General features: G+C 45.6%; 1 protein-coding gene across 12 annotated transcripts in view; it reads left to right on the top strand.

The window, feature by feature from the left end:
- The window catches only part of PKP4 (plakophilin 4), a 237,583-nt gene that overhangs the window by 67,423 nt on the left and 149,696 nt on the right, over window positions 1-20,464 (top strand). For 11 of the 12 annotated variants that reach the window (XM_077272904.1, XM_077272907.1, XM_077272900.1 and 8 more), the window contains exon 2: window positions 11,092-11,225. In XM_077272904.1, coding sequence (XP_077129019.1) covers window positions 11,097-11,225 — 129 coding nt within the window. In that variant the 5' untranslated portion in view covers window positions 11,092-11,096. Of the gene's footprint in view, window positions 1-11,089; window positions 11,226-20,464 lie in introns of those variants that run through there. The other variant, XM_077272908.1, reaches the window with a different exon arrangement.

Below are 20,464 nucleotides of genomic sequence, written 5' to 3'. Positions count from 1 at the left end.
ACGGTACCCTTACTCGGAGTTACATTCTGTCTGTTTAGTGTTCCCTTTATTTTTTTGAGGTATGTACTGTATGTATGTGTGTGTGTGTGTGTGTGTATATATGTATATATATATATATGTGTGTGTGTGTGTGTGTGTGTGTGTAATATATATGTGTATGTGTGTGTATATATGTGTATATATATATATATATTATATTATATTATATTATATTATATTTATTTATTTATTAGTGGCCTGTTATAACACTGCAATACACTATTAGCGGCTCTGCATTTTTTTTTTTTTGCTATGTAGTAGGTACTTCATATGCTGTGCTGTTTTAATACCCAGTTTCTGCTCCTTTTAGATGCCGCTTTTAGCTGCTGCTCAGCGGTAAGATCCATAAACTATATTCATAAATCTGTGTACGTGAATTTACAATCTGGGTTCAGGTTCTGGGAGGAAAGAGCAACTGTGACAGGGAAAGTTCTCTTCAAAGACTGTTTGAATATAATGTACAGATCTTTGATGAACAGCAGTTGAAAGCTGCTTCTAAAGGAGCATGAACTGGACATTGAAGCTTCATAGTGTTTGGGGAGAGTAGGAAACAAAATAAGGGAGAGAAGTACCATACATCTAAAAAATAAAAAATCATAACTTTCCTATAAGTGAATTCCGTTTAAAGAAAAAAAAAAAGTTACTTTTTAACTAGTGTTTCCATGATGTGACACTGTTATAATCGATCACTTGCATAAATAGAAAGCCTCATACGTCAGGTAACTTGAATCATTCACTATGCACTCCAGACCGGTTGCACAATAATCTGATGGTCCCTTGCAATAGTAGTAGGGCTGTTTATGGCAGCCTGTCTTTTATTACAGTATGACATGGACCAATGTGTAAAACAATTTCATCATTAAAATATCTCTATAGCAAGGCTTCATTTTCTTAAAGGGTATCTGTCGGCAGATTTTTGATATATAATTTGAGAGTAGAATGATGTAGAGGCTGAGACCCTGATTCCAGCGATGTAGCGCTTACTAGGCTGTGTTGCTGTTTCAATAAAATCAGTATTTTATCAGCAAAAGGTTATTCCTTCAGGACAAGGTGTCTTGTGCCTCTTAGTCCTTCTGCTCCATGTAACTCCGCCCCCACCACTGATTGGCAGCTTTCTTTTTGCCACTCGGTGGTGTGGGCGGGGTTATACACAGCTCCGCATTCTAAGCTCTCCTAGATCTGCAGAAAATAAGTGATTGTATCAAAATGACAGCAAGCAGCCCAGCAAGTGATACATCACTGGAATCAGGGTCTCTGCCACTTCCTCATGCTGCTCTCAGATTACAAGGTGACAGATTCACTTTAAAACGGATAGCCCATTTACATGCCCTAGTTAGAGGGGGGTTGCCATTTAGAATCCTTCATTAGTCAGAAAGGAAAGTGGCTCCAAAACTTGAGATTTACCGTATCTCTGGAGGACCCTACTTTTTTCCTAGCAGCTCATTTGGGTTTTCTTACAGCCCCAAATTAAAATGATTTTTACTCAGTTTTTTTTTTTTTTTTTCAAAATAAAAAAACTGATTACGGCAGTGACTGACATCACTTTGAAACGTGTTATTTATTTCATCTCCATTTATCTGTCCTGAACAGTCACATGTATCTGCAAGGCAGTGATCAATCAATGTCCTTTTCACTGCGGCGTTAATGGAAAATGTCCGCAAGGTATAGAGGGAAAAAAAGGGAAGAGTTGAATTTCCTCATTTTTTTTTATTTTGAGTGAATTTTTTTTTTTATATGCGTGCCCTTGGTAAAGTCGTGTTATCTTTACAAGGCAAAACTGCAGATTATATAGTCACAGTGCAGCTTTGGGCCTAAGAATCAGAGGTTTTCTAGAGGACTAGGCCATAAATATGTAATGTTTTTACCTGGTATAAATGCCGCTGTTCTCCTGAATCCGGCGATGTTTTTCTTTTGTTCTTGCGCCTCTCCGTTCCTAATATATCACCATCCCTTCCCTGTATATAAATCTACCCTTGTTAGCCAAGTGGGTGTGGCTATCAAGTCTTTTGTTGGTGCCAAAGCCTGTAAACCGGATTGGTCAGCTTTTTTGGCATTTTTTTATTTATTTATTTATTTATTTGCACCCCTTTGAATTAACAGTGCTCGTGCATCTTCTTTTACACAACCCCATTCACCTAGACATGTCAAGGCCTAGCAAAAAAATAAAATAAATAATGTCCTTCTCTAAGGTGGTGTGAACAGGGGGTACAGCGGGTGCACTATTGCTCACCTTCCTAATCTCTCATTTCTAATATAATTTTTTTTTATTTTACGTTTTATTAAATTTTTTTGTATCCATGGGGGAATACTTATATTGGAAAACACTTTATTATATTCCACGTGAGATGTATAAAAAAAACAACCTTTAATTGTTGTCAGATGTGTTTCCCAATGCAAATGCCCCGATTCTTGAAGGTGTTCACCAATTTTCTATCATAAAACGTCTTCAGCTTTTGCAAAATTTGTACACAACTCAAATTGCAAAAATTTTTAGAATTTTTGGTGTTTTCCCGCCAGCCCTGGCCTTCTTCTCCAAAATGGGTGGGATGTGACGTGGCTAGATCGCCCATTTAATTCAGGAAAATGTATGTCACTCTTGTGGCAGAAGTTCACGGCACATTGTAAGGTGGGCCTAATCCATTAACGGGGTTGTCAGGTACTTTTATATTGATGGTCTAGCCTTAGTTTATGAATGTCAGATCAGCGGGGGGCCTGCCAGTTTGGTACAGGGTAGCCCCACTTTTGCACTTATCACAGCTTGTTGATGCTTTTTGTAGCCAGAAAAGTCTTTCAATTCTTATGAGGGATTTTCAGCCATTTTTCCTTGGAAAATTCTCCCAGTTCTGTGAGATTCCTGGGTCGTCTTGCATCCTCTGTGATTTTTAGGTCTAGCCACAGATTTTCAATGATGTTCAGATCAGGGGACTGTGAGGGCCATTGTAAAACCTTCAGCTTGCACCTTTTGAGGTCACCTATTGTGGATATTGATGTGTTTTGTACCATTAGCCATTTGTAGAAGCCATCCTCTTTTCACCAAATTTTGCATCAAGAATTTGTTGAAATTTCATTGAATCTGTTCTTCCCTCTACCCGTGAAATGTTCCCCATATTCCATTAGCAGCAACACAACCCTAAAGCATGACTGATCCACCCCCATTCTTAACGGTTGGCGAGATGTTGTTTTTCTGAAATTCTGTGCCCTTTTTTCTCCACACATACCTTTTGATCATTGTGGTCAAAGAATTCTAGTTTAACCTCATCGGTCCACAGGACTTGTTTCCAAAGTGCATCAGGCTTGTTTAGATGCTCTTTTGCATACCACTGATGCTGAATTTTATGGTGAGGACGCAGCAGAGGTTTTCTTCTGATGACTCTTCCATGAAGGCCACATTTGTGCAGGTGTCTCGAGCAGTAGAACAATGTACCACAACTCCAGAGTCTGCCAAATCTTTCTGAAGATCTTTTGCAGTCAAGTGGGGATTCTAGCAATCCTACAAGCAGTTCTAACTGAAATTTTGCTTGGTCTTGCAGACCTTATCTTGACCTCCACTGTTCCTGATAACTACCATTTCTTAATTACGTTTCAAACTGAGGAAAGGGCAACTTGAAAACACTTTTCTATCTTCTTATAGCCTTTTCCTGCTTTGTGGGCCTCCATCATTCTCATTTTCAGAGTGCTAGGCAGCTGCTTAGAAGAACCCATGGCTGCTGGTTTTTGACAAGTTGCTCCTCGTTTATAACTCCTATTTTGGAGGCATTATGTGATGGCCTTTTAATTGGTCACATTACTGCTCGCCTGCTTCTCGACTGCCCTCCAATCTTCAGCCATTAATAAAGCTGTAACTGTTCTTCTGAGCCGCGGCTCTGTTCGGTTAAGTGGCCTTAGACCAAATAATGCAGTCCGTCTGATTAATAATTAATATTACATCTGTGTCTTTATGTTCCTGTCGAGCCTCGTAATGCAGGACACATCTGCGACCCCCGGCGGCTCCATCTGAGCTGTCCGTGCCGTGATGACAACTTATTTACCTGTTCGGTGTCGAGACCTTGAGAAATGGGAATGAATTGTACATTTTATTCCTCCAGCCAATGTTCCCGAGCTTTGAGAACATGGCATTCAGCTGATCTTGACACAAAAGGTCAGGCAATATTATGCGGCTTGTTTGCAATGCTATTAATTGCTCTCCCGTCGTTCTGGTCTACTGGGCACCGTTGCATGAAAGGGAAGCGCACTGCAGAACCGAGAAGTAAATATTCCCCTCCGCTGCAGCGCTTCTTGTAGACACAGGCTTATTTACTAAGATTGGAAAAAGGAAAAAAAAAATGTATATCCCGTTTCCACGGCAACCCATCATTTCTTGACACTGGCCGCACTTTTGCAAATTACATGCTTGAAAGAAGATGATTGCATCCAGTATTTCTGGCGAAGATTCCACAAGTGTGAGTGTCAGGATTATTATTTTTTTTTTCTTAAGTTATATTTTTTATTTAATTTTTTTATTTTAATCTTTTAGGATCTTGTATCTTCATTTTTAATTTTTTTATGCGCCTTAACCAATTTTCTCATTCCCTTTTGCACGTAAGACAAATTTGGGTTTGTCATCAGATTTGTTATTCAACTGCACACAGTGTGAAATAGATCTCTTAAACACGGCAAGGATGCTGTATTTTCTTTGAAAACACATGTCAGGACAGATCCTCAGTGTCCCTCCTCCCTGCTGCTGGTTAGATCTCACACTGCTCAGTACAAGCTGCAGCTGTCAGTCAGGCTGGGTGGGTGGATGAAGGAGATTCATGAGCAGTTTCATTCTTTCGGTTGACTCTTAAAATGCTAATCTTTGTATCAGAATTATAAGAGTCTGACATGGGTTTTAAATGTATAATAGAAATGTTTTTTTTAAAACACTATGTGAAAACTAGCGATAGTGTTTTTAACAATACAGCCCCCCTTAAAAATAGGACAGGGGTATGAAGCTGTTTTCCGTGGCTATCGGACCGAAGCCTGGCAAGCCCCATCCTACCTGACACCATCCCTGTGTCCTCTTTTTGATTAGCCTGGCTGACGATGTCATCGTTGCAGCATGATGCACCCTACAGTTAGAATAAGCCCCACCTCCACTTCCTACAGTTAGAGGAAGCCCCACCTCCACTTCCTACAGTTAGAATAAGCCCCACCTCCACTTCCTACAGTTAGAGGAAGCCCCACCTCCACTTCCTACAGTTAGAGGAAGCCCCACCTCCACTTCCTACAGTTAGAGGAAGCCCCACCTCCACTTCCTACAGTTAGAGGAAGCCCCACCTCCACTTCCTACAGTTAGAGGAAGCCCCACCTCCACTTCCTACAGTTAGAGGAAGCCCCACCTCCACTTCCTACAGTTAGAGGAAGCCCCACCTCCTCTTCCTAGTTATAAGCCCCACCTCCACTTCCTACAGTTAGAATAAGCCCCACCTCCACTTCCTACAGTTAGAATAAGCCCCACCTCCACTTCCTACAGTTAGAATAAGCCCCACCTCCACTTCCTACAGTTAGAATAAGCCCCACCTCCACTTCCTACAGTTAGTATAAGCCCCACCTCCACTTCCTACAGTTAGAATAAGCCCCACCTTTAATTCCTGCATTTTGAATGAGCTCCGCTTCCTACAGTTAGAATAAGCCCCACCTCCACTTCCTACAGTTAGAATAAGCCCCACCTCCACTTCCTACAGTTAGAATAAGCCCCACCTCCACTTCCTACAGTTAGTATAAGCCCCACCTCCACTTCCTACAGTTAGAATAAGCCCCACCTTTAATTCCTGCATTTTGAATGAGCTCCGCTTCCTACAGTTAGAATAAGCCCCACCTCCACTTCCTACAGTTAGAATAAGCCTCACCTCCACTTCCTACAGTTAGAATAAGCCCCACCTCCGCTTCCTACAGTTAGAGGAAGCCCCACCTCCACTTCCTACAGTTAGAGGAAGCCCCACCTCCACTTCCTACAGTTAGAGGAAGCCCCACCTCCACTTCCTACAGTTAGAATAAGCCTCACCTCCACTTCCTACAGTTAGTATAAGCCCCACCTCCACTTCCTACAGTTAGTATAAGCCCCACCTCCACTTCCTACAGTTAGTATAAGCCCCACCTCCACTTCCTACAGTTAGAGGAAGCCCCACCTCCACTTCCTACAGTTAGAATAAGCCTCACCTCCACTTCCTACAGTTAGAATAAGCCTCACCTCCACTTCCTACAGTTAGAATAAGCCCCACCTCCGCTTCCTACAGTTAGTATAAGCCCCACCTCCACTTCCTACAGTTAGAATAAGCCCCACCTCCACTTCCTACAGTTAGAATAAGCCCCACCTCCACTTCCTACAGTTAGAGGAAGCCCCACCTCCACTTCCTACAGTTAGAGGAAGCCCCACCTCCACTTCCTACAGTTAGAGGAAGCCCCACCTCCACTTCCTACAGTTAGAGGAAGCCCCACCTCCACTTCCTACAGTTAGAATAAGCCCCACCTCCACTTCCTACAGTTAGTATAAGCCCCACCTTTAATTCCTGCATTTTGAATGAGCCCCTTGGCTGATCAGTCTTAGTGTCTGTGATGCTGTTGACTGATTACGCTTGACAACAGGCAGTGGGCAGCACGTTACACAGAAGGGAGACACCTAGTGGCCACACTTTGGGGTGATTTCGGGGATCAATAAAGTACTTTGCAGCTTTGTTGTTAAATTGGTGACCAGGTGAAAATAAGTTTATTAAAACAGAAGAAACCCTTTAAGCCTAATATATTGTCAGTTTTATTTCTGGATGTGATTGAGCGGTTGCTATTTTGTTGCTTTGTGTATATTTTTTCTCTATTCCGTGCCTGCTGAGTGGGTCAGTGCTTCCAGTCCATAATTGTGGAGCCAATAAATGTTCTCCCATGTGACTGTACTTGTGGGATCTGTGGTTTCCTCTTGTGGTTAACGGTGTGAGTCACCATTATAAATCTTAAATTAGTCTAGAAATCGTCGTGTTTTATGAAAGCTTCCGTCGTATTATAGGTTTTCATAGGTGTGGAGATGCCCGTCATCGAGAATCTATACATCGAATCCAGTTTTTATTTTGGCTCGATCACATGGTACCATGTCTCAATCTGCATTTCCGTAGGTTTTTGTTTTCTTTATTATTGGAGCATTTTTGGGTTTACGGTCATGGCATTAAGGCTCGGTTCACACTGCAATTTTTCGCCTCTGCTTGACATCCACGCCCGTGGCTTCCATCACTCACACGGCGAGGTAAACTTCTTACTAGAACCCGTGGGATGGAAGACCACTCGCTCCATAACATTGTCTTATGTGATGTACTGATGGCAGTGAGGGGCCCTGAGTTTTCGTCTCCATCTGACAATAATCATTGAGCCGGGAGTAGAGATGAGCGGACCCGAACTTTAAAGTTTGGGGTTCGTACCGAACACTTGGTGCCCGGTACTGAACTCCGAACACGGACTTCTCCCCGCAGTCTGTTTTAATGTTCAGAGTTCCGGGGGAAGTTCGAGATGGAGGAGGAGACATACATTTCGGTTGGATACCAGAACCCGAACTTCCACGGGTCCACTGATCCCTAGCCGGGAGCTTTCCTGGCTAAACATAGGGCAAAAACTTGTGCGAAACGGCCACAAACTGCTGCGGTTTAGAAACTACTGTAAGGGCTTGTTCACACAAAGCATCTTTGTTGCGTTTTTCCATTCGTAAAAAACAAAGTGCATCACCATAGCAGTGAAATAGTAGTCTCATTCACATTAGTGTTTGTTTTTTTTTTTAATAACTACAGCATGACAATTCTTTAGCATTTTCTTTACCCATTCAAAAAAATGCATCAAAATACCAGCATAATGCACGCAATGCTTTTCATGCAGGAGAAAAAAAAGTGTGAACTGACCCCTATCAGCTGTAAAGACAAAGCTTTTACAATATACAGTTATATACGGTACATATATGTTCGCATGGAATAGTGGATCCATTGCATCAGTTAAGTAGAAGCAGAGGGGTCCCTGATTATTTTAGGGTCCCTTTGGTGTGGTTTATTTTTTCTTGTTGCATTAAAAAAAAATAAAAAAAATAAATAGAACTCCGTTGTTGGCTCTGGTAATAATCGGTGTGACCCTTCTGCTAAAATTTGCAGAACTGATGTAACGGGTCACTACTTAATTCCTGGACCGGAATTTCCGGACAGAAATGTGAACAAGAGCCTAAAGGAAGCGCGGTGACGTTCTGTGCCGATCCGATCTGGGCTGCATTTTACCCAAATATCCGCTTACTGCATCATGAAGTGCAAAGGTTGTAATGTCATGGCGGCACCATTACACAAAATATGGACATATATCGTATGCAGAAACCATGCAAAGTAAGAATGCTTTCAAAAATAGAAATATTTATAGTTTTTGGTTTTTTTTACAAAAAATTACTGAACAAAAGAGAAATCTAAATTCCATCAGTATTTGATGATCTCCTGTCAGCCTCCTCAAACCTACTGGATAATTGTCACTTGTGAAGGAGCTCGGCAGGAGGTTGTTCCAAACACCTTGGAGAACCGACCCCAGATCCGTGGATGTCACTTGTGCAAATCCTTCTCTTCGTGACAGACTCTGGATGATGTTGAGGACATCATCACTTCCTGGACTTCACATTTATTTATTTTTTACTCAGGAGATAGTCATGGGTTATTGTGTTTGGAATGGAAGGATCCATTCTTGCGTAGTAAGAATAGTGCGTGAAGACCCTTCCCTCCAGAGATTTATTGCCCCCTCCGCTGGTGCTGATTTGCTTAAATAAGCGTTTCCGACAAGTGAAGATCGGAGTCACACAAGGAGCCCGGGATCCGGCGACTGTTCCTGTGTATTAAAAATAATAGCTTGTGATTTGTCACATTAATCAGTTGAATAACTCCTTTAATTGCCGCTGTGGAGGTGACGGGGAGCGTGCGTGGCGGAGTATTTTGAGGACGTCTGCAGGCTTGTGCCTCATTGTTTCTCACAGTCTAGTTATAATGGAGCTATGTTCTTCCCAACTAAAAAAAAAAACGGAAGAATCCGGGTTCAGTAAAAGTGCAGCCAGGCAAGTGCCGGTCACGGTTTGGTTATTTGTGCAAGTTTTATAAATGTTTTCTGTGTTTTCTGCTCAGCGACTTATAGGGGAAGTTGTGTGATACAAATGTCTCTGTTCTCATCAGTTTCAATGGGACCAGATGCGCATGCAGGGGAAGTCGCACCACTGCAGGGACCAGCGGGTGCAGTGGGATGCCATGCCACCGCAGGGACTACCAGGCACACGGGGATGCCATGTCACCGCAGGGACTACCAGGCACACGGGGATGCCATGCCACCGCAGGGACTACCAGGCACACGGGGATGCCATGTCACCCCAGGGACTACCAGGCACACGGGGATGCCATGTCACCGCAGGGACTACCAGGCACACGGGGATGCCATGTCACCGCAGGGACTACCAGGCACACGGGGATGCCATGTCACCCCAGGGACTACCAGGCACACGGGGATGCCATGTCACCGCAGGGACTACCAGGCACACGGGGATGCCATGCCACCGCAGGGACTACCAGGCACATGGGGATGCCATGCCACCCCAGGGACTACCAGGCACACGGGGATGCCATGTCACCCCAGGGACTACCAGGCACACGGGGATGCCATGTCACCGCAGGGACTACCAGGCGCACGGGGATGCCATGTCACCGCAGGGACTACCAGGCGCACGGGGATGCCATGCTACCGCAGGGACTACCGGGCACACAGGGATGCCATGCCCCACAGGGACTACCGGGCACACAGGGATGCCATGCCCCACAGGGACTACCGGGCACACAGGGATTCCATTCCACCGCACGGACTACCGGGCCACTGGGATGGCATGCCACAACAGGGACTACGAGGCACATGGGGATTCCATACAGGGACCACCGGGCGCACTGGGATGGCATGCCACCTCAGGGACTACGGGGCACACAGGAATGCCATGCCACCGCAGGGACTACTGGGCACACGAGGATGTCATGCCACCGCAGGGACTACCGGGCGCATGGGGATGTCACTCCACCGCAGAGACCATTGGGCTCAAGGTGATGCTGCGCCACCAAAGGGGCCACCGGGTACACGGCTATGCCACACCACCGCAGTGACCACTTATGCATGGTGATGGTGCGTCACCAGACGTACCACTGAGCTCACCACTCTACCACAGGGACCACCCGACGCATGGTGATGTCCAGGGTGGCCAAATGTGCAAATATAACACAAAAATTAAATTTATTGTCTGCTCCACCTCTTCTTTTGCTCCTTTGCTAAACACAACATTAAAGGGTTTGTTGGATGTGGTGCTTTTCCGGCATATGCCACATCTTCTACAGTGGACCTGATCTCCGTCATACGTCGTTCTCCATTGGCGTCATTCAGACTCGCAGGAGGAGCTGATCAGTTGCAGATTTTCTGTGTAGATTATGAACCCCAAAAAAACTGCAACAAAAGTGCAGCCTAATCCCTGCGAATGTTACACAAATCCCCGGTAGTGACACTGGACGGCGGCACGCATCGACACGCTCGTGGTGAGGTCACCGACCACCGAATGCCGCTTCCATCACTTAATTACACACATTGTAAGCTGCCGGATCGGCAGTGGCGTGCACAGGGGCTCCACTCCTGACAGATGCTGGCGGTGGGCTCTTAGCGGTTACATTAATGGCTCCTTTCCCTCCTTCCTCTGGTTGATTATTTTGATTGTTGAGTAAATGACGGGACGAGTCCTGACAACCAACGGAAATGTAAAGGCAGGTAGTTTACATGCGGACAACGCCCAGCACGGAGAGTGCTCTAATCCGGGAAAGCCCGTGACTGAAGGATGTCAGGCAGGTAGAAACCTACAGTAAACCTGCTCCGTCCTCCGACAGTGTCATAGTGAAAGTCAAAATGCAAAAGTTCCAAAAAGTTTGCAAAAGTTTTTGTAACTTAAACACTATGACTGCCTGATTATAGGTTTATTAAGCAAATTTACAGTTATTTTTTTTGTCTGTTCTTGTATTGTAGGCGCCATGCCAGCTCCTGAGCAGACTCCCATGATGGAAGAGGGGCTGCAAAAAGCCCCCCAGGATGCTCCCTCCACCACAGGCGTGGAGCCAGAGTCCACAGCCACAAACATTTTGGCGTCTGTAAAAGAACAGGTGAGTGTTTTTATTGAACTTTGCGTATTTGAAAAGTAAACTTCATGTACAGAGTTAATGTTCTCGTCTCCTCCTGCCCGGACACTCATGACCGTGGGTGGGCCGCTCCGTTTAGAATACGTCCTCGAGTCCTACAATGGATTTGTCAGGCTAAACTGCTATGTCACTGTAAGGCTACGTTCACATTTGCGTGGCGTCGCGCGCAGCCTCGGCGACGCATGCGTCATGCGCCCCCATATTTAACATGGGGGGCGCATGGTCATGCGTTGTGTTGCGTTTTGTGACACATGCGTTTTTTTGGCGCAAGCATCAGGGCGCACAGGACGCAGCAAGTTGCATTTTTTGTGCGTCAAAAAACATGCCAAAAAAGGACGCATGCGTCACAAAACAATGCGTTTTGCATGCGTTGTGCGTTGCGTCGCCGATGCGTCGCCGACGCAACACCCAACAACGCAAATGTGAACGTAGCCTAAGGGTATTTCTCATGCTGGGTTTTTTTTTTTTTTTTTTTTTGCTGCCTTTCTTAAGCAGCAAGTCTCCAAAAACCATGAGTTTTGATTGGAGAGTTTGTTTTGAAAACTATGCAGAAAAGGCTCAGTGTGAACTCACCCTAAAGATGAATGTTTATGTAACTTTCCAGTTACTCTTATTGTGTGCAGCTACTGCCTCGCGTCTGACCTTTTCTGTGGTGTCTAAATTGGATTTTTTTTTAATGAAACCCTGAAAATGTAACTTTACACAAGGGCAAAAGAAGGTGGGGCGTGGCGCACAAAGAAGGGGTGGGCCGGCGCACAAAGAAAGGGCGGGATGGGCCAGCGCACAAAGAAAGGGTGAGGTGTGGCGCTCAAAGAAGGGGTTAGCCGGCGCACAAAGAAAGGGCAGGGCGGGCCGGCGCACAAAGAAAGGGCGGGGTGGGCCGGCGCACAAAGAAAGGTGAGGCGTGGCGCTCAAAGAAGGGGCGGGCCGGCGCACAAAGAAGGGGCGGGGTGGGCGGCGCACAAAGAAAGGTGAGGCGTGGCGCTCAAAGAAGGGGCGGGCCGGCGCACAAAGAAAGGGCGGGGTGGGCCGGCGCACAAAGAAAGGTGAGGCGTGGCGCTCAAAGAAGGGGCGGGCCGGCGCACAAAGAAGGGGCGGGCCGGCGCACAAAGAAGGTGGGGCGTGGTGCTCAAAGAAGGGGCGGGCCGGCACACGAAGAAGGTAGGGCGTGGTGCTCAAAGAAGGGGCGGGCTGGCGCACAAAGAAGGGGCGGGTCGGCGCACAAAGATGGGGTGGGACGACGCACAAAGGGGCGGGCCGGCGCAAAAAGAAGGTGGAGTGTGGCGCACAAAGAAGATGGGGCATGGTGCAGAAAAGAGGCAGTGTGCCAGAAAATGTGCACTAAGATTTTGTCCATCACTAGCTCTTTCTGAAAACAAGGGCCCCCAACAAACTTTTTCCCACCTTACCAGACTGGACAGCCAGTGTAGATCAGGTATAGTTTTCCTGACGCCTGTGTTGCTCCCATCTACCTTGCAGGGTTGCAGGGGGGAAGGAATCTTTTAGCTGCACACAGCACCCCGAGACCTAAGGAGGGACTGTCCATAAGGGTATTATATCCTGATTCATCTGAATGGCCACCATGTAAGACCACATTTCAGCAGCCCAGCCGGCCACAGCTTTTCCCAGCAATATCTACTTTTTGCCGGGAACGGCTCAGAACGATCTGCAAGTTCCCTTGGACAACAATGTTTTTCTCTTCCGATAGGACAATACAAAAAACCTGAAGGTTTAGACACAAATGTTAATGTTCTTTTATGAAAAAACATTGGTTTTTCCGCCAGCCCTCTCTTCCGACCTCCCAGGCGCATGCTTGCTCGGCCGAGTGCTCATGTGTTTTCAAAGGGGAGAGAAGAGCGAGTCTCTTCTGTGTGACTTGTCACCCAAGAAAACTAAAGAATTGGGTGTTGAAATGATAATTTCTGCTCCTTCTTTACCCTGACATCGCTCGAGAGTCATAGGCCCCCCAGATGGTCCCCCGTCCCCCCAACTGTCCCCCATGTGGGGACACACACCCGACCAAGCAGATAATTTCCATATGTTCCTCAGAGCTATGAAAATGGCTGATCCGCCCCGGCAGTAGGACAATTTGTCTCTTTCTTCCTTGTTAATGCCAAATAATTGGTCGTCTCGCATCCTCCCGCCTCGTGTCGTTCTCTCTGTAGGCCTCTATGGCTCTTTAGGGTAGCATCACTCCTTGGCAGGTTTATGGATTTTTACCCCATGACTAGTGCATTATAGCTCCTGCTGTGATGTATTGATCGCCATGCGCCTGATCATGGATAAGGAGTCCGTGTGCCGAATGACCGTGGTATTTTTATTTATAAATCAGTCAACAGCATGCACAACTGAGCGAGGAGATGGGATCGCCGGCCTTTACGCTGAGCCGTTCAGGTAGATGTGGCAGTGGGGGTCTCCTGCAGTCAGCACGGAGGGGAGCTGATGCGTCAGGCGGGCAGTGGAGCCGACCTGGTATCTTACGAGTATCTGGAGGGGCTTCTATGGGCCGACACCAGCACCGACCCTGCCCAACTGCAAAAAGCCTCATCACAGAGAAGGACCTCTCGTCCTGCCGCATGACATTGTTGTAGGACTCTATCTGTTCTACGTTGGGTTTTTTTTCTTTTGATTTTTGCATGCCATGAAGGTAGAACAATAAATCTCAGCATTCTTGTAGTCTAGGCGGCCCCCTGACGGGCATCCCGAGAGGCGCTACCTCTTTTCACGACCATACCACTGGTGACTGCGCTATTTGCCACCATTTCCACTGATGTATGTCTATAAAGAATCTCCTCATAAGGGAAATGCAGGCGTTGGGGCCAACATTTCAGAAGGTTTTTGCCTGCTAAAGCACCACCTGATAGTTCTCCTACCACATTCTCCGTTCATGGCAGTGGAGGTTCTGCAGAGTCAAGCTGTCCACGCCTTAGTCCTAACCTATGGATCCATTGATCCCACTGAGAATAGGGATCATCCTCATTAGCCCTGATCTCAGGAACATTAATGAAGCCATATGTGGTGCGAATATTGTGCGAACAGTTCGTCTTGACTCTGCAGCATCTCCACCTCCATGAGTGGAAAGACCGGACGAACATCTGGCTTGAGTGGAGAATTGAACGTTTTTAGGAAAGTGAGCCCCAAAATGGCAAAATAAGATGGTGCCCCCACTACTCCGAAGAAAACCTTTGGATCCTAAGGGAAGAGAACAACAAGGTGGTGGTGCTTTAGGGTCTAAAACCTTCTGATGGGTTCCTTTTTAACATTTTTGCAAGATCAACATGATCTATTATCCAAAGCATTTCACTGCGCTCTTCAAGGGGACAATTTTTTTTCTTTATATAGAAGAATAGAACAATCTATTTGATCTTCTTTCTCCTTAGTAACAGACTACAAATGTGAATGCAGATAAAGTTGGTTCCTGGTCCGTTCCTGAATTACTCAGGTTTCTACTGAACAGAACGTGGATGATATCATAGAATACATTGGTGATCTAGCTCTGCAGCGAGGGGTTGTCTAGTGGCTGCAGATCTTTAATATGTGACTTTATTACAGCCGCCTGACACTGAGGTGAGGAGCTATCGGCAAACTCTGCATTTTCAAATTATTTCATGTCCTGACTGTTCTGGAAAGGACCTGATCGCACCCGTGGACATCAGGGGCCTGCTGTAAAAGGGGGTCTCCTGTGTGTCCCACTTAAAGGACATTTTTAGGGTAGGAATGAAGGAAAATGCCCACTCCACACGCGGCGATGGTGTGCGTCTGCTACCAGTAGTGAATGGTTTCTCCAACCCCTGACTTTTTGTGTATAGGGAAATTAGAGACATTTTCGATGTAGGCAGGTCCCGAGTTCTGGTTATTAACACTTCCGTGGTACAAATGGCTCTTCTTGTTTGGATAATTTTATATCGGCCCATTGTGGCTCCGGGTCTTTGCCGAGTTGCACCTGATCCAATAATGTCTCGTCTGTTCCAGCTCCGTACAGCGGAGTCCGAGCTTCTGAAGGAGCAGATTCTCCCCAAGCCCCATTGTGCTTTGTGGCAGCAGAATGATCTGCAGAATTCTGGATTTGTTTTAGCCGGCAGCGCTAAGAAAACAAACTGCGCCTTCTGCCAAGTCGGAGTCTGGTGGTGGAAAAACTGTGGTTTGCGGGTATTCTTGGTCTGTCTCCCGCACAATGGCTTTAGTATCATTGCTATGAAAAGCTCGACTGTTCCTGCAGAGAAGCGGAGCGCGGAATGAAGAATTGACCGCTGTAATTGTAGGGAAGCGCTGCTGCGTTACATCATCGATGCTGGAATAATGGCCACATTCTGGATGCAGCTCGTATCAAACACTTTAGAAAAAAAATGGGTTTTAGCTATATATACTTTTCTTATTAAGTTTTGATTTTTTTTATTTTTGTTTTCACTAAATGTTTTAAAAAAATCGTATTTTCACACTGACCACAAGACCAAATTAGAGACACTGATTTGCTGTTGGGCACATGGTTTGGGTTCAGGAGGAGGAGGAGGAGGTGAGCTGTGACATCACCTATTGTGAATGATGGATCCTGTGTTATCTACAGTATATAGAGGTGTTGTCAGTCATTATACAGGAGGAGGAGGTGAGCTGTGACATCACCTATTGTGAATGGTGGATCCTGTGTTATCTACTGTATATAGAGGTGTATACAACTACAAGTCTCAGCATGCTCTGACAACATTTAGAATTTTGAGGTTGTTAATATTAGGTTACATGACTCTGTGGTAAGGAAACTTTTTAACATTTTGAGATCCGATTGGTTGGAGGAGAGTTCCCCTCGGACCTCCTGCAGATCGTATCCGCACCGCAGCATTTTTACTGGGGGGTTTTAAACCACAACAAGGCACTTTTATCTAAGATTGCAGGTTGAACGTCTGACCGCCGCACCATTCCTCCTCTATGTGGCTGCTGGAAAGAGCAAAGCAAAGTGCTCCTCATCTCCATAGGTAACGAATGGGGCGGCGGTCGGGCATGTGCCCTGTTCTGATCAATGTCGGACCCCCACTGATCACTGATGACTTGTTTCCACCAGTCCCACCCTTAGTAGGTTGAACACTATGCACTTACCGGTATGTCCTTCAACTTTAAAATCTGAATTTTTTTTTTTTTTTACATTTTTCTTCCTTCATCATTTTCTTCTGAGGTATGTGTTTAAGGCTGGTTTCACACTTGCGTTTTGATCTGCAGCGTTTTAGCGCTAAAAAACGCATGCGGTTATTTTCCTATAATTAACATTAAAAACGCATGCGTTTTTTAGCGTGCGTTTTGACGCGTTTTCGGCAACGCATGCGTTTTTTGACGCGTGCTTTTAGTTGCAGAAATGCAACATGTAGTAATTTCTAGCTGCGTTTTTTTGCCGCACAAAAAACGCATGCGTTTATTCGCGGCAAAAAAATGTATTGCTGTCTATGTAAACGCATGCGTTTTTAAGCACATGCGTTTGCATGCGTTTTTAAACGCATGCGTTTCTATAGAAAAACACAAGAAAACACACAAAAAAAACAAGAAAACCCTAACCCTAACCCTTGGGTTACTAGGGATCCTAACCCTAACGTTAGGATCCCTAGTAACCCTAGGAATCCTAACCCTAACCCTAGGGATCCTAACCCTTAGGGTTAGGATCCCTAGGGTTAGGGGTAGGGTTGGGGGTAGGGTTTGGATCCCTAGGGTTCGGGTTAGGGGTAGGGTTAGGGTTAGGATCCCAAGGGTTATGGTTATGGTTAGGGGTAGGGTTTGGATCCCTAGGGTTAGGGGTAGGGTTAGGGTTAGGGTTTGGATCCCTTTATCACCTTCATGGTGGGGGGTGGTTTATCAGTGACCTGGTGACCAGGACATTCTTCTAATAAAAAGCTACCCCTAACCCTAGGGATCCTAACCCTAACCCTAGCTAATTCTATTAATAGTGGGTTTTCTAGTTGATTTTGATGATTGGCAGCTGTCACACACTTCTCAGCATGCGTTTCAAAAACGTAAACGCATGAAAAAACGCATGTAAACGCGGTAAAATGCCGCGTTTTTTTTTTTTGCAAAAACGCATGCGTCTAAAAAAACGCAGCGTTTGCATGCGTTTACATGCGTTTTTTCACCACATGCGTTTTTTTTGTTTTTTTTTTAAACGCTGCAGATCAAAACACAAGTGTGAAACTAGCCTAACTACCTCTGAAAAATTGACTAACATTAGTCAGAGTACAATCCTGTTTTTTATCAGATTGCGCTCGTCTGTTTTTATCTCCGATGAGTATGACATGCCTGGCTTGGCTTGTCCCTCTCCACAAGGAGAATCGTTGCCCCTTAGATCCCGGTCATTTTCTGTTTAGTAATTCTGTGGTTGTGCTCCTGTACTGTAATTTCCCCCCCGTACATGGCGTTCTGTAAGGTATTTGGTAAAGAGCACAGCAGTGATTTAGCAGAAAGCAGCGGCTTTATGAGCGGCTCCTAAATGGGACAATAAGCGCTAAGAATAAAAAAGGTATTTCAATAAAGCTGCGGAGACGGCGACGTGCTGCCAATGTGAAGTATTCGAGGATCCCCGGCTTCCTGTGTGTTATGGAGGCCGCCACGTGCGGGACACATACAGAATTACTATATTTCATCTCTGTATACCAGGGGCTTATTAAACTGTGAAGTGCTGCAGAATGTGTTGGCGCTATACAAATAAAGATTATTATTATTATTAGAAAATTAGGCCGGTGTGATAAGACCACACCAGTGACGTCTGTCCTTTGGACCAGTTTGCCCAGTTCGGCCTCTTGCATATGACCGTATAGATGATTTGTGACACACAGATCCTCAATATGGTTCCATAATCAGTCCATTGGCCATTTTCCAGACCTTAATTTTTTTATTTTGACTTTTTATCCCCCCTTCCCTCCCCCATCCTCCCCACTAAATCGGTCAGAAAAGAACTTGTGGGATTTGGTAGCTCTGTGCTAGCGGGTTGATGTGTAGCTGTGTACACAAGTTCTCGCAGAAGTCGAAAAATAGCAGAAAAGGCAATTTTAATTTTTCCTTATATTTTTAAGTCTCCCGAGAAGGATCCTGTAGAACACATACATGAAAAAAAAATCTACTAAAGCTGTTCCAAAAAAAAACATTCCGTCCTCCAGAAACCCATCTACTGTACACAGTGACCTCTGTTATGATCCCTAGTGGCTGGGGATCACAAATAGATCAGCAAGTGATTAAACTAAGGACAAGCTCTAGGGAGATGGTAACTGGACTGATCGCAAATCTGAACCTATCCAACACAACTAGAGGTAGCCGGTGAACGTGCCTAAAAAATTCCTGGACGTCTCGAGCCAGCCTGAGGAACTAGCTACCCCTAAAGAGAGAGATAGACCTCGCTTGCCTCCAGACAAATAATCCCCAAAGATATAGAAGCCCCCAACAAATATTAACGGTGAAGTAAGAAGAAGGCACATACATAGGGATGAAATCAGATTCTGCAAAAGAGGCCCACTAGTACTAGAAAGCAGAAAATAGAGCAGGGGTCTATGCGATCAATAAAAAACCCTTACAAAATATCCATCCTGAGATTTCAAGAACCCACACACCAACTAACGGTGTGTGGGGAGAAACTCAGCCCACTAGAGCAACCAGCAAGCGAGGAAATTAAATTTTAGCAAGCTGGAACAGAAAACATGATAAACACTGCTGATCAAAAAATGAGCAAACAAAACTTAGCTTATCCTGGATGGACTGGGAGCAAGGTAGTCAGAAGGAATCTGAGTAGCACTGATTACATCGCCAGCTGGCAACAAGAGGAAGTAAAACAGAGCTATATAGGAACCTCCCAGAGGATAACGAACCAGCTGATAGCCAGAGACCAGCAGGATAACTGACAAAGCCACCAGGGGGAGCCCAAAGCAAAAGTCACACCATACCACCAGTGACCACAAGAGGGAGCCTGAACACAGAGTTCACAACAGTACCCCCCCCTTGAGGAGGGGTCACCGAACCCTCATGAAAACCACCAGGGCGATCAGGATGAGCCACATGGAAGGCACGGACCAAATCGGCTGCATGAACATCAGAGGCGACAACCCAAGAATTATCCTCCTGACCATAGCCCTTCCATTTAACCAAATACTGGAGCCTCCGTCTAGAAATACGAGAATCCAAGATCTTGTCCACCACGTATTCCAATTCTCCCTCAACCAGCACCGGGGCAGGAGGCTCAACCGGAGGAACCACAGGCACCACATACCTCTGCAACAACGAGCGATGGAACACATTATGAATAGCAAATGATGCTGGGAGGTCCAGACGAAATGACACAGGGCCAAGGACTTCCAGAATCTTATAAGGACCGATAAACCGAGGCTTGAACTTAGGAGAGGAGACTTTCATAGGAACGAAGCGAGAAGACAACCACACCAAGTCCCCAACGCGAAGTCGGGGACCCACACAGCGACGGCGGTTGGCAAAGAGCTGAGCCTTCTCTTGAGACAGCTTCAAATTGTCCACCACATGATTCCAAATCTGATACAACCTATCAACCACAACATCCACTCCAGGACAGTCAGAAGGCTCCACTTGACCCGAGGAAAAACGAGGATGAAACCCCGAATTACAAAAGAAAGGCCTTCTCTGAAATTTGCAGCCAGGGCACACTCATTCCACTGAGTAAGCACCGACCATTTCCGAAATTTCTGGCAGTACACCTCTGCTTCATCTTGCCCCTGCGAGAGGGCCAATAACGTTTTTTCAGCCTGGTTCTCAAGATTAGGTTCCTCATAGAGCAATCCAAGGGCTAGAAAAAACGCATCTACACTAAGCAATGCAGGATCCCCTGGCGCCAATGCGAAGGCCCAATCCTGGGGGTCACCACGCAAAAAGGAAATGATAATCTTAACTTGCTGAACGGCATCACCAGAGGAACGAGGTTTCAAAGAAAGAAACAACTTACAATTGTTCCTAAAATTCAGGAACCTAGATCTATCTCCAGAAAACAACTCCGGAATAGGTATCCTAGGCTCTGACATAGGACTGTGAACAACAAAATCCTGAATACTTTGAACTCTAGCAGCAAGATGATCCAGACTAGAAGCCAAGCTCTGGACATCTATGTCAGCAGCTGAACTCAGAGCCACACCAAGATTAAGAGGAGGAGAGAAGCTAGCACAGCAGCTAGACACACGGCAACAACAAGAAAAAAAAAAAAAATTTCTCAAGGCTTCTTT

This window comes from Ranitomeya variabilis, chromosome 7 (genome assembly GCF_051348905.1).
Source record: "Ranitomeya variabilis isolate aRanVar5 chromosome 7, aRanVar5.hap1, whole genome shotgun sequence".
In the NCBI taxonomy this organism is placed as follows: Eukaryota; Metazoa; Chordata; class Amphibia; order Anura; family Dendrobatidae; genus Ranitomeya; species Ranitomeya variabilis.
Note: the sequence above shows the minus strand (reverse complement) of the source record. Positions and strands in the feature narration are given on the sequence as shown.